At 40.1% G+C, this 13,702-nt stretch overlaps 1 protein-coding gene and 1 pseudogene across 2 annotated transcripts; one reads left to right on the top strand and one right to left on the bottom strand.

The window, feature by feature from the left end:
• Positions 1-1,026: 1,026 nt before the first annotated feature.
• LOC310716614 (4-galactosyl-N-acetylglucosaminide 3-alpha-L-fucosyltransferase 9 pseudogene) lies at positions 1,027-2,115 on the bottom strand (annotated as a pseudogene). The gene has a single exon. The product of its transcript is annotated as a 4-galactosyl-N-acetylglucosaminide 3-alpha-L-fucosyltransferase 9 pseudogene (transcript).
• A 5,094-nt stretch (positions 2,116-7,209) lies between these two features.
• fn3krp (fructosamine 3 kinase related protein) lies at positions 7,210-13,688 on the top strand. The gene is made up of 6 exons (XM_083524599.1): positions 7,210-7,644; positions 8,592-8,743; positions 9,374-9,465; positions 9,558-9,640; positions 11,616-11,738; positions 12,481-13,688. The coding sequence occupies exons 1-6, from the start codon at positions 7,501-7,503 to the stop codon at positions 12,817-12,819; spliced, it is 933 nt and encodes a 310-aa protein (XP_083380725.1). The 5' UTR covers positions 7,210-7,500; the 3' UTR covers positions 12,820-13,688.
• The last annotated feature ends 14 nt before the right edge of the window (positions 13,689-13,702 follow it).

Here is a 13,702-nt window from a genome sequence, read left to right as displayed (position 1 = left end):
GATGTAATGTGAGTAGGTCTGTGGTAAACAGTAGTAATGTAATGTTAGGAGGTCTGTGGTGAACAGTAGTGATGTAATGTGAGGAGGTCTGTGGTGAACAGTAGTGATGTAATGTGAGGAGGTCTGTGGTGAACAGTATTGATGTAATGTGAGAAGGTTTGTGGTGAACAGTACTGCTGTAATGTGAGGAGATCTGTGGTGAACAGTTCTGCTGTAATGTGAGGAGGTCTGTGGTAACCAGTAGTAATGTAATGTGAGGAGGTCTGTGGTGAACAGTACTGATGTAATGTGAGGAGGTCTGTGGTGAACAGTAGTAATGTAATGTGAGGAGGTCTGTGGTAAACAGTATTGATGTAATGTGAGGAGGTCTGTGGTGAACAGTACTGCTGTAATGTGAGGAGGTCTGTGGTGAACAGTACTGCTGTAATGTGAGGAGGTCTGTGGTGAACAGTACTGCTGTAATGTGAGGAGGTCTGTGGTGAACAGTACTGCTGTAATGTGAGGAGGTCTGTGGTGAACAGTACTGCTGTAATGTGAGGAGATCTGTGGTGAACAGTACTCCTGTAATGTGAGGAGGTCTGTGGTGAACAGTAGTGATGTAATGTGAAGAGGTCTGTGGTGAACAGTACCAATGTAATGTGAAAAGGTCTGGGGTGGAATCAGTCACTCCCTATCCTGCACAGGAACAACCCAAATCACTAAGTAGTGATAGAAACACACCACAACATCTTATTCTCCGATTTACTGCGTCATTTACATTTATTTATTATATTTCTGCTTCAAAACCAATCTCTGTTACAATCAAACTTTAAACAAGAGGGTAAACAAGATGAGTGTTGGCTTGTAATAAATAAATTAATAAATCAATAATTGCTAATCAATTCATAACATTCAGTTTTTTTTTTAGATCGGATGGGGAAATTATTAATTGATTGCACATACAGGATTTATTTAATTACCTGAGCAATCAGACCAAGGCGGATATGAGAAAAAGAGAAAACGAACAAGTCTCAAGGTGTGTCCATGTTAGTAGAAGGATGGTGGCATGTCAAGTCCCTCACTCGTATCCCAGAACCACTGGTAGAGATTTGTAAGGACCTGGTACTGCCTGTTCCTCTGGATGTATTTACAAGCCTGGCACACGTTTTCCTCCGGGAAGGTGGAAATCTTTACCCGAAAACGTCTCCTCCACCTGAAGTAACTGAGATATAAGGCTTCATTGTGGTTCAGAAGAAACAGGTGTTTAGCCAGAGCCTTCATGGAAGGGAAGTCGTCCACATGGATGAAGGCGTCCCCGGGAACAAATCGCTCGTAGTTCCGCCTGGATGGCCCAAACACTATGGGGACGGCCCCCAGATCCAGGGCGTTGAACAGTTTCTCTGTGATGTAATCCTTGTGCACGGAGTTCTCAAAAGACAGGTAGAACTTGCAGCTTGAGACAATGTCCTTGTATTCCTCATCGGAGACACGCTTCTCGAACAAGTCACCATAGACATGGATCTGGACGTATTTGCGGAGCTGCTTGTAGTACTGTACCCTTCTGTGCTCCGGACGATAATTGCTGACAATCCAGCAGACGAGTTTGTCCTTTTCAAAAGGTACAAAGTCAACAAAGGCTTCAAACCGGCGGTCAACTGGAACCAGAGAGCCATAAGGCACGCTGATGTCAGCGTCTTTACGGTAAGTCAGCGAGACGTTGAACATGTTGTCGAGGCCAGGGATCCGGGCTGTGTTGGAGGGTGACTCAAAATTCATCCAGATCCACTTCTGCTGGAGCGGCCGAGGAACCTGCGGGAGATTCGACGCATCCCATGCGACGTCCCTGTGGTGGATGAGGACAGCATCAGCTTTGCCTACAGAATCCCGGTCGTCTGTTAAGACACAGCTAGGAATGTTGAAGCGAGAGCTGCAGCACTCAAGGTCAAAGGTCTGGTTAAAGGGCCAGAGCCAGATGAGCAACAAGACGGGGTGGTCTGCAGGGTTCTGGACAGTGGCCTCTTCGTATTCTTGAGTCAGACATCGAAACGATGGGGTGTAGCAGAGCAGCCCAATGACAACGACGAACAGCAGCAAGGGCGCATACCACACGCAACGCCATGACTTACACCCCGCCATCATTCCTGCCAATGTGAACAAACAAGCCATCAACTATGTGAATATCTAGATCATCTCAATCCCGTGTAATTATAGCACGCTCTTCTCAGACCTTTGGATTAAAGCCTGTCTGGTGAGGATCACGTGTACTGCTAACGTGGAAATGTAAAGACTCAGCACTTTTCTTTAACTGTAGTTAGGCTTTAACTTGTTGATCTCTGAAATCTCTTACATCAAATTACTTATTAAAAAATCTTGAGTACCATGTGACAATTAAGAGTCGTTAGTGAACTGAAGAACATTTTTTAAATTTGTTTCGTTCCTGTTTAGCCGCAACAATGTTGCATGTGAACCTGAATTAAAATTTTGTATAGGAATTTCAATAACATTAATTGCAACCTCAGAAAGTCAGAACGAGTTGATTTCTACATCTGTCCATCAATCAATCTATCCATCTTTCTTTCTTCCTGGCCGCCCTTGCATTCATCCATTCTTCTTTCCATTTGTCTACTTTGTAATCTATTCTATCTGTATATTTATATCTGAGTCTGTCTGTCTGTCTGTCTGTCTGTCTGTCTGTCTGTCTGTCTGTCTGTCTGTCTGTCTGTCTGTCTATCCTTTTTTCTGTCAGACATTCCATCCATCCACCCACCCATCAATCTGTTAATCTCTTTATCCATCTGTCTACCTAGCTATCTATCGATCTGTGTATCCATCTTTCTGTCTGACTTTTCATCTATCCACTAATCAATCTATCTATCGATTCATTCATCATCTCTCTATCCATCTGTCAACCTAGATTTCTATTCGTCTGTCTATTTAGCTTTCTGTCTGCCTTTTATCCATCCATCCATCCATCCACCCATCCATCATTCTGACTGCCTACCTATCTGCCAATCTGTCTATCAAATGTATCGAAAGAAGAGATGGATACAATAATAACTGTTTCCTTTAGAGACGCTTTAAAGTAAGGAGAAATGCGGATCGAATTCCTGGGAGAAGAGTTTCGTGTAGTTCAAATCCACTCAGTTCAGAAGTTAAACACTTCCTTGTAGAGATAAGAGCGATAATAGTTGTTTTTTTTTTCCTCTTCCCTTCACGAACTAATGTCAATCATGCGTCCTGCTCTTGACAATTACTGCAAATGGCTTTAAAAACCATCTCTGAGGTACTTGGAGAAGCAATAACACAACAAACCCTCTCCCCCTTTCCCTGAATAGCCCTGTTTACTAGACTGGATGATATTTTACATTTAAATGCACATCAGTTTGGACGTTATTGCCTTCACGTCACTTACAGCACCTGGGAGATTTTGGTCATTTGGAGATTTGATGCTTCTCTGTCAGCTGTAACGATGTTTCTGGAGTCGGGAGTCGGTCTCGGGGGAATCTGTGTAATGGTTTACTCTAAATTGCGATTTTGTTTTATACGATGAAGGTCTTAGAGATACATGGTGTATGATTTAGATTTTTAATTATTAGCTTTTTTTTTTTTTACATATATATTTATATAAAAATATAAACAACAATTCAGTCGCTTAAGTAAAAGTGCATTACATTTTACAATGCTGAACTACATTTCATTGCTGGGTAACTGACAAAGATCTATCTATCTTTCCATCCATCCATTTATCTACCTAGTATTCTATCTATCCATGTTTTTTATTATCTAGCTTTCCAATCAATCCATCCATCCATCCATCCATCCATCCATTTATACATTTATCTAGCCATCTGCCCATCTATCTGTCTATCCTTCTTTCAATCACCCATCAAAGACTCCACCTTTCATCTTTTTAAATTCAGTCCATGCCAAAAGTTTATGGACACCCGACCATCCCTTTCCACATTATGTCCCCATTTGCTGTTATAATAAGCTCCACTCTTCTGGAAAGATGTTCCTGTAGATTCTATTAAAATTTGTATCAGACTCATTCAGCCACAAAGATGTTAGTAAAGTCAAGTACTGATGAAGGAGATTTGAGGAGGTCTGGGGTGCAGTTAATCCCAAAGGTATTCATTAGGTTTGGAGCTCTATAGCAGGAGATCTTTCCCTCAAAAACATGGAAAGCAGATCTTCATGGAGCTGGAACAGGTTTGGGTCTCGTAGTTCTCGCAAGTGAAGTGAAAATTTCATGTTAGCGCATCCAATGCTGTCTAATGCAATCGTGTGCCTCCAACCAAAACAGTTTTGGGAGAAATCACAGATGGCTGGAGAAGAGGGGTGTCCCAATACGTTTGGCAACACAGGTTAACGTGCGGCTATATCATCTTCTTTATTTATTTCCACCTTCCTGACAGTGGCCACGTCGTTCCACACAAACGTTCGTTACGTGCTTATCATAAGCAACAGTGAAATGGGGAGAGTAAGCCATCATTGTGTTTAATGACATCACTCTCGGGATCGCTTGACTCCTAATTGTTTCTCCACTGATAATGACCGTGCGGAATGGTATTTAAAAAAATGCACAACTCAATCAGTTGTGTCAAAAGCATAATATGGATGAGATGTAAAAATATGAAGGAACTCCTGTAATTAAGCGTTCGTTTCCCCGTGAGAGATGACGAGTTTGTAGATGGTACAGAGTCTACAGGACGGGTTGTACCGATACACCAAGCAGGGGTTTCCCGAGGCTGAACAGCTAATCAAATCGAATCTCAGGCTAATCGAATCTCAGGGACTCTCTGGGTCATTATAAAGCTGTAAAGGGCCTACAAAAAAAGTGGGAGTTCAATGCCAGAGAAATATTTTGAAAATTTTATTTTAAACATATGAAAATAAATAAATATATCATATAATATATATCTATACTCATATCTCTATTTTTATAATAAAGGTTGGTATTCCAACTAGAATTCCCCCTAGTTATTAATAGAGGTCGAGGCACCAATAGTTGATCGCTGGAACTATCGGCAAAAAAATTATACCAATCGTTTTTCCGGTTTCCATTCCCCCGTCATTATGAGAGCGGCCTTTAGAGGCGAATCGTTGACTCTGTCAATGTTTTTACACAAGAGCCATTTATCATTTATTAATTTATATAATTATATTTATTAATGAATATATTCATATTTATTTTCTGTACCATTATTGCATGAAATTTTCCCTTCACTTGAACTAGAAACCTGTTCCAGCTCCATGAAGATCTACTTTCCATAGGTGGGAAGTGTGTAGTCTTCTGCTATACAGAGCTCCACCCCTATTGATTACATTTGGGATGAATTTCTCATGCTGACTGCACCCCAGGCTTCCTCACCCCACCTACATTCTGTAGTACATGACTTTACAGACTTTGTGGCTAAAAGGATCTTAAAATGTAGTGGAGAGAATCCAGAAGAGTGGAGCATTATAACAGCCAATAAGGACTCAATGTGGAGTGGGATGTTCAAAAGGCACATAGCAAACTTATGCTTAGGTGTCCACAAACCTTTCGCCATCATCATTATTTAGATTCCTGAACCATTATAGAAGAACAGATTCTATTAATTACAATCCAGTGTCATTTTTATGCTTCTTGAGTGGAACCATTCACAGTAACCTCATGTAAAGTATCTTCTGGAACCATCATCAGGAGGAGCGAGTGGTTTCCAGTTGATGGAAGTCCATCTAGAAGATCAGGTGATATCTCGATATCTCAGGAGCACGTGTAGCAATATTGTTGTGAGGTTGAATCACAATGACCAAATCAATGGGTTATTTATTAGAAAATAGGGGCCACTGTTGGGCCCTTGAGCATGGCCCCTTAAACCCCTTTACTTCACAGGTCAGGGGTCCAGGACTGATGATGGCTGAATTGCATAAGCTCTCAGACAGACAAATGCTTATTACTATAGGTTTTACAGCAGGGGTAGTGTACAGCAGTGTGGGTAAATTCAAGATTTTTTTTTCTTTTCTACTTATCCAAATTTAGGATTTTATTTATTTGTTTGTTTATTTATTTATTTGTTTGTGTAATTTAGTATGCATTTACTATTCTTTGTGGATGTTATATAACAAGTAAATTCTATTTTCAATATTTCTATCTAATCTATATATAATATCTATAATCTATTTTTTTATTATAGTTTTCCCGATTTCTTATTCAAACTTAACCGAAACAACAACAGAGCCGAAACATTACATCTTCTCCCGCTTATCCGAGGCCGGGTCGCGGGGGCAGCAGTCTAAGCAGAGATGCCCACACTTCCCTCTCCCTAGACACTTCTTCCAGCTCTTCCGGGGGGACATACAGTGTTACAGTGATATGAGAGAAAGTGTAAGTGCAAGTCAAAACATGAAGAAAAAAAAAAAATTTTATTTTTGTAATTATTATTTTTATAAGTATTTTCTCTTGAATTATTATTAATTATTAAATGAATAAATTGTTATTAACTATTATGAATAATTCTTTGGATTGCGCTTCGAGAGCGCAGTTTCGGAAAACTTGCCACCAGTCTCAGTTTCAGCAGTGGTGCTCTTGATTTCACACCGTTAACGAACTCCCCAGTGAGCACACAGATGTGTTTTTGGCTTATGAGGAGATGCACATCTGCATTACCCAACAAGTGCCATCACCAGTAACACAAAAACTTATACAGTGCGTTTTTATTTTTTTCTTGAATGAATCGAGTTAATGCCAGTTTTTTTGCTTTATTTTTTAAAAGCATGTACGTGGACGTTATAGACATTTTACATTAACCTCTGGATTAACAAAGGGCCACAGCTGGAGGCCCTAGTGGTCCTTTTATTTGCTACTGATTTATTAGGCTATTGCTTTATATATATATATATATATATATATATATATATATATATATATATATATATATATATATATATATATATATTTTTTTTTTTATACAGGAATCATTGTTGCTAGAATTAAGGAAAATCTATTCGACTTTTTTTTTGCACAGGAGTAATATTGTCCACGTGACTGAGAAAAAAAGTCAAACATTTCTATAAATTTTTTATATTAAATTTTTTAAATCATTTAATAAGCATGTATTGTTATCATCAAAATCATCATCATCATCATCAACAACAACAACAACAACAAGAATCATCATCATCATCATCTAGAAATCCTTTTTTTTTTTTTTACACTTTTTAAACACTTCCGGTATATTCATCAATCGCCTGATTCGCACTGCGCATGCGCCGACTTTTACTTGCCATTGGATAGCTCCGGTTTTAATCTTCCGGGAATGCGATTAGAAATAAACAATTATTTAATTGAGACTTCCGGAGTTTACATTTAAATAATCACTCAAACAGAATAAAACGTCTTTTTCAATATATCTGTATTTTGTTATTGAGCGCGCATGTAGGAGTTGTACACAGTGTGCAGAAGAGGAAGAAGAAGAAGAAGAAGAAGAGGAAACTTGGGGTTTTGTTCTAAAAAACAGTGAAGAACCTTCTGGCTCTATGATGGAGCAGCTGTTGAAGAGGGAGTTGGGCTGCAGCACGGTGAAGGCTGTAGGTTTGTCCGGGGGAGGATGCATCAGTGAGGGCCAGAGCTACTGCACAGACTCCGGTACTGTGTTCGCCAAGATCAACCACAAGAGCCAGGTATAGCCAGGTACTTCTTATTAACAGAGAGAAAGAAACTTACACACATGTGTGTGTATGTATGTATGTATATATATATATATATATATATATATATATATATATATATATATATATATATATATATATAGTCGTAATGGGAGCAGCTGAAAGAAGAAGAAGAATGAAGTATCGATAGATAGATAGATAGATAGATAGATAGATAGATAGATAGATAGATAGATAGATAGATAGATAGATAGATAGATAGATAGCAGGCCATATCTGTGAGATGGTAGGTCATAAATTAGAAAACAGGTCACAAATCTGAGATGCCAAGTCACAATTATGAGATAACAGCTTCTATCTGAGATAGTAGGTCATAATATTTAAATACCAAGTCATAATTAAGATGCCAAGTTATAATTATAAACAGGTCATTTCTGAAATACCAAGTCATAATTACAAGATAACAGGTCGTAATTGAGATCGTTACCGGATTTCGTAATTGAGATCGTTACCGGATTTATGATCCACTGTCATAATTTTGAGGTGCCAAGAGTGCCATAATTGAGATTATTAATTGAGATGTCATAGTTTTGAGATAATGAGTCATAAAGATATGGCCTGGGATCCCATAATTGATCCAAAGTCATAATATATAGATAAGACAGTTATGAGATAGCAGGTCATATCTATCACTTATCTCACAGGTACAGTATGTAACTCATATAATTGAGTTATAATTATTAGCTAAATTAGTTTGCTGTCAGTTGCATTACAGAAGCTATAAAATAAAACGTTTATATTTGATGACAAACTGAAACTAGTTCACGCTGCGCACGAGTCCCCCAAGCGACGCTGAACCTAAATCATCTTCTCTCTAGTTAGAACTGATCACATGGTCGGTTACAGAGTGGCACTGAAATATCATTCACTGGATTCTGAATCCTGTTCCCCCACACAAGGCCAGGTGCATGTTTGAAGGCGAGAAGGCCAGCTTGGAGGCGATCCTTTCCACCAACACGATCCGTGTGCCGAGACCAAAGAAGGTGGTGGATCTGGAAGCAGGAGGAGCAGTGTTCATCATGGAGCACGTAGACATGAAATCCATAAACAGGTCGTGACCCGACCCAAGTTTTCCTATGTCTCGTTCTGAATCATATCTTATATGCAGTCTATGGACCAATGTATTGGGACACCTAACCTTTCCAGCCACATGTGATTCTTCCCCAAACCGATACCACAAATTTGGAGGCACACAATTATATAAGACATCTTTGGATGTGGTAGAAAACGTTTGTGGACACCTGACCATAAGATTGCTATGTGCTTTTTGAACATCCATTTCCACATTTCATCTCCACTCTTCTGGGAAGATGTTTCACTCGATTTTGTGCGAGATTCGTTCAGCCCAAGGGTGTCACCATGAAACCTTCATCCCAAAGGTGTTCAATAAGGTTGAAGCGCTGTAGCAGGAGATCTTCACCTTCATCCTCTGGAAAGCAGATCTTCATGGAGCTGACTTTGTGTATTGTCATGCTGGAGCAGGTTTGGGTCTCCTATGTCTCTGAAGTGAAGGGAAAATGTCATGCCTGCGCATCCAATACCGTTGTGTACAAATGTTTGTCGGGAACAGTTTGAGGAACAACAAGAAATTGCTGGAAAAGTCAGGTGTCCCAGTACTTTTGTCCATAGAGTGTATTTACCCCTGTTATTAAAAGTTTCTCTGCTTGTGTTGTTCCTGAAGGAACTCGGCTAAGTTGGGGGAGAAGCTAGCGGACCTGCACCTCCACAACAAAAGACAGAAAGATAAGCAGAACAAGGAGCAGCAAACTGTTGGTAAAAGATCACACCGGTGTTTGAGATACGTGTGTGTGTGGTTTGTTTGATGTGATGTGATGTGATGTTAACATTGCCGTGGATCTGCACAGGAAAAGGAAGCGGCCAAGCTGAAGTTTCGGTTATTGACAAGTTTGGGTTCCACATTAAAACCTGTTGTGGCTACATACCTCAGGTAACAGTTCCTAAAATCTCCTGAATACTAAGTCGAAATGATGATAACAGCTTGTAATTGGGATAATGGATCATAATTATGAGATAATGGATCATAATTATGAGATAATGGATCAGTATGAAAAAATGGATCATAACTATGAGATAATGGATCATAACTATGAGATAATGGATCATAACTATGAGATAATGGATCATGATTACAAGACAGTGAGTCAATAAAATTTTAATAATTTATTTTGAATTAGTATTTCATCACTATGATTTGGTATCTTGAAAATATCTCAATGCAGGGTCCTGACATAAGATCGAATCTCTATGGCATGTAATGACAAAATTATGATTTACTATCTCATAATTATCTCCAAAGTAGGGTGCAATCTTGTCTTTGTATCTGGAAACTATGATTGTCACCCAGAAATTTCCTCAATATGAAGAGTCAGCATCTCATGATTAAGTATCTTGTTATTATGAGATAGGACCTCAACATGGAGAATCTGTAGCACATATTTAGTATCTCTAAATTATGAGATAGTACCTCAACATGAATAGTCTGCATCTCATGATTGTTTAGTATCTCAGAATTAAGAGTGAATACCTAATCATAAAGGGTTGGTATCTCATGATCATTTATAAATATTGTAATTGTAAGACAGTGCCTCAACACGGTGGGTCGGTATCTCACGATCATGTTTCACTCATATCGAAATTATAGTGCATTATCATGGAGGGACGATATCTTGCGATCTTGTTTAAAATCTTAAAATTTACAAGACAGTACCATAATAACGAGTGTATGTGTCTCAAGACAATGTGCTGTGATTTTGAGATACAAGCCAGTACCTCAACACAGAGTTTGTGTATCGCAGTTGTTTTAGAATTAGAATTTTTTAATATCTCAAAATCACGAGATGGTACCTCAACATGGAGAGTCTGTGTCTCACAATCATTTTAATATCTCAAAATCACGAGACGTTACCTCAACACGGAGAGTCTGTGTCTCACAATCATTTTAATATCTCGAAATCTCGAGACGTTACCTCAACACGGAGAGTCTGTGTCTCACAATCATTTTAATATCTCAAAATTACGAGACGGTACCTCAACACGGAGAGTCTGTCTCACAATCATTAATATCTCGATATCACGAGACTTTACCTCAACACGGAGAGTCTGTGTCTCACAATCATTTTAATATCTCGAAATCTCGAGACGTTACCTCAACACGGAGAGTCTGTGTCTCACAATCATTTTAATATCTCAAAATTACGAGACGGTACCTCAACAATGAGAGTCTGTGTCTCACAATCATTAATATCTCGATATCACGAGACTTTACCTCAACACGGAGAGTCTGTGTCTCACAATCATTTTAATATCTCGAAATCTCGAGACGTTACCTCAACACGGAGAGTCTGTGTCTCACAATCATTTTAATATCTCAAAATTACGAGACGGTACCTCAACAATGAGAGTCTGTGTCTCACAATCATTAATATCTCGATATCACGAGACTTTACCTCAACACGGAGAGTCTGTGTCTCACAATCATTTTGATATCTTAAAATCACGAGACGGTACCTCAACACACAGTCTGTACCTCATGACCATGCAATGTATCCCGAACATCACGAGACAGTACCATAATTTTAGTCTCAAAATCACGAGACCGTACCTCAACACAAAGAGTCGGTGTCTCATGATCATGCAGTGTATCTCAAAATTGCAAGACAGCAACTCAAAATAGAGTCTGTGCCTCAGGACCATGCGACGTATCTCACAAAATCAAGAGACGGTACCTCACCACTTGTTCACATTTAGTATCTTATAAATACAAGACAGATCTTATTATGAACGACACAATACACAGGATATTGAACGTTCCATCCTCGGATAGCCGATTAGCATGGTTGCTCATTAACAAGACATCAGTCTCTGTTGAGAAACGTCAACGTCTCTGTTCTCCACCTTCGCAGGTGAACGACTGGCAGGACGACTGGGTCTCCTTTTACACCCAGCAAAGGCTTGAGCACCAGCTGGGATTAGTGGAGCAGTCGTATGGAGACAGAGAGGCCAGGGAATTATGGGCCAGCCTCCAGGTAAACAGTAGCAGGAGATGATTTACGTGATCAGCGAGCACATTTTACTCCATTACATCCATGGTTAATAGGATCATGGCCACCGGCTGCTGCGTTTCTGTCTGAAGCGAACGTGCACAAGGGTTTTAATGATGTCCTCCTTTTTTTAGCTCTTCATTCAGGAGACAGATTACAGCGTAGCTCAAAATCCCCCAAGAGCTGAATTAGTTTCACCTCAGGAGATACTATAAACTCGGAATCATCAAGCGCATTGTGGGCCGTGCGCAGCGTTAATTACGCAATCCAAGCGGCAGTATTAGAAAAAAATACCTCAGAGACCGGACCTAGCATTGCAGCTTAGCATGGGTAACTAGCAAGCTAACAACGGCAGACAATTTGGGTCAATTCAGCACAAAATTGTGTAGGACCTATTTTGGATGCTGTAGGATGAAATTTTCCCTTCTGTTCAAAAAGAATGCAATGCACAAAGCCAGCTCTATGAAGATATGCTTTTCTATGGGTTGAAGTAGAAGATCATGAGTGGCCTGCTATAGAGGAACTCTATTGAACCACACTACAAAAATCTAGTGGAACATTTTCCAGTGGAGGCTCTTATAAAAGCTCAAAAAGCACATACAGTACCAATCTTATGGTCCGGTAAACTTTTGGCCATATAGAGTATGTAGGATCCTGTAGATATGACGAGATGATTTGTGATTCCCTTCGCCAGTGAACGCAGGATGTTCCCGTGTTTGTGTTTCAGCTGAAGATCCCTCAGCTGTTTGCAGGCGTGGAGGTCGACCCGGCGCTCCTTCACGGAGACCTGTGGAGCGGAAACGTCGCCGAGTTCTCCGACGGCCCGATCATCTTCGACCCCGCTTCGTTTTACGGCCACTCCGAGTACGAGCTCGGGATCGCCGGGATGTTCGGCGGCTTCGGGAAACACTTCTACAACGCCTACCACGAGAACATCCCCAAAGCCCCGGGGTTCGACAAGAGACATCAGCTGTACCAGCTGTTCCACTACCTGAACCACTGGAACCACTTCGGGGCCGGATACCGCGGCTCGTCTCTGCGGATCATGAAGGAGCTTTCGAAGTAGAAACCGTTAAATGTTTCAGTTGCGGATCTGATTTCTGAATGAGATTTTTTTGTTTCCACCTTTCACTCATAGTGGGTTGGATTAATATCTAGCGGATGCTAGGCGCTCGATCGCTCTGGCGATTAAAGATTATAAGTAAATATTAAAAACCTGCTGTTACCCTGGACACCTGATAGGAGTCGCTGTAATCACCTACACCAATCTTCCTTTAATTACAATATTCAACTCATTATAGAATCTACAATCGTTTTTTTTTTTTTTTTAACCCATTTAGTGTTACATTTAATGCAATTTGATTTTGGTTGGGGGTTCGAACCCCAGTATCACTTAGCTGCCACTTTTGGGGCCCCTGTGCAAGGCCCTTAAGCCGCCATGCTCCAGGGGCTCTGTATCATGGCTGACCCTGCGCTCTGTCCCCAACTTTCTAACATCACCGGGATATGCTAAGAAAGAATTTCACTGTTCTTTAATGTAGATGTAGCAAGTACTGGTAAAAGCCTCAAGTCACAAGTTCTCACTCGCATCACGACTGTACGCTGCTACGTTCGACTGCCACGTGAAACTTAAAATAATTTTTTTTTATTTACGCATTATTAGAGTTCTCATTTCAACATACTGTATAACACTTCGGTCTGTTATTCACGATGGTCGTCGCACTGTGATGCTTGGCTAAGCGTTCCCGCCACTTACCGAATCCTACACGTGTCTTGTGTCTCATACACTTCCGCATTATTATTAACCCGATTACAGCATGTGCTCACGATCCAGAGGTTTCAGCGCTTCCTTTGTTTTAACAGGATGTTCCTAAAATGGTCTTGTCTTAAATTATACAGTGTACATAATTAAAATAAAGCTTGTGTTTCACCTCACCGGCATCTTCGTT

Source organism: Silurus aristotelis (assembly GCF_946808225.1).
Source record: "Silurus aristotelis genome assembly, chromosome: 21".
NCBI classification, from domain to species: Eukaryota; Metazoa; Chordata; class Actinopteri; order Siluriformes; family Siluridae; genus Silurus; species Silurus aristotelis.
The sequence above is the reverse complement of the archived record's forward strand: the minus strand, read 5'-3'. Positions and strand labels throughout refer to the sequence as shown.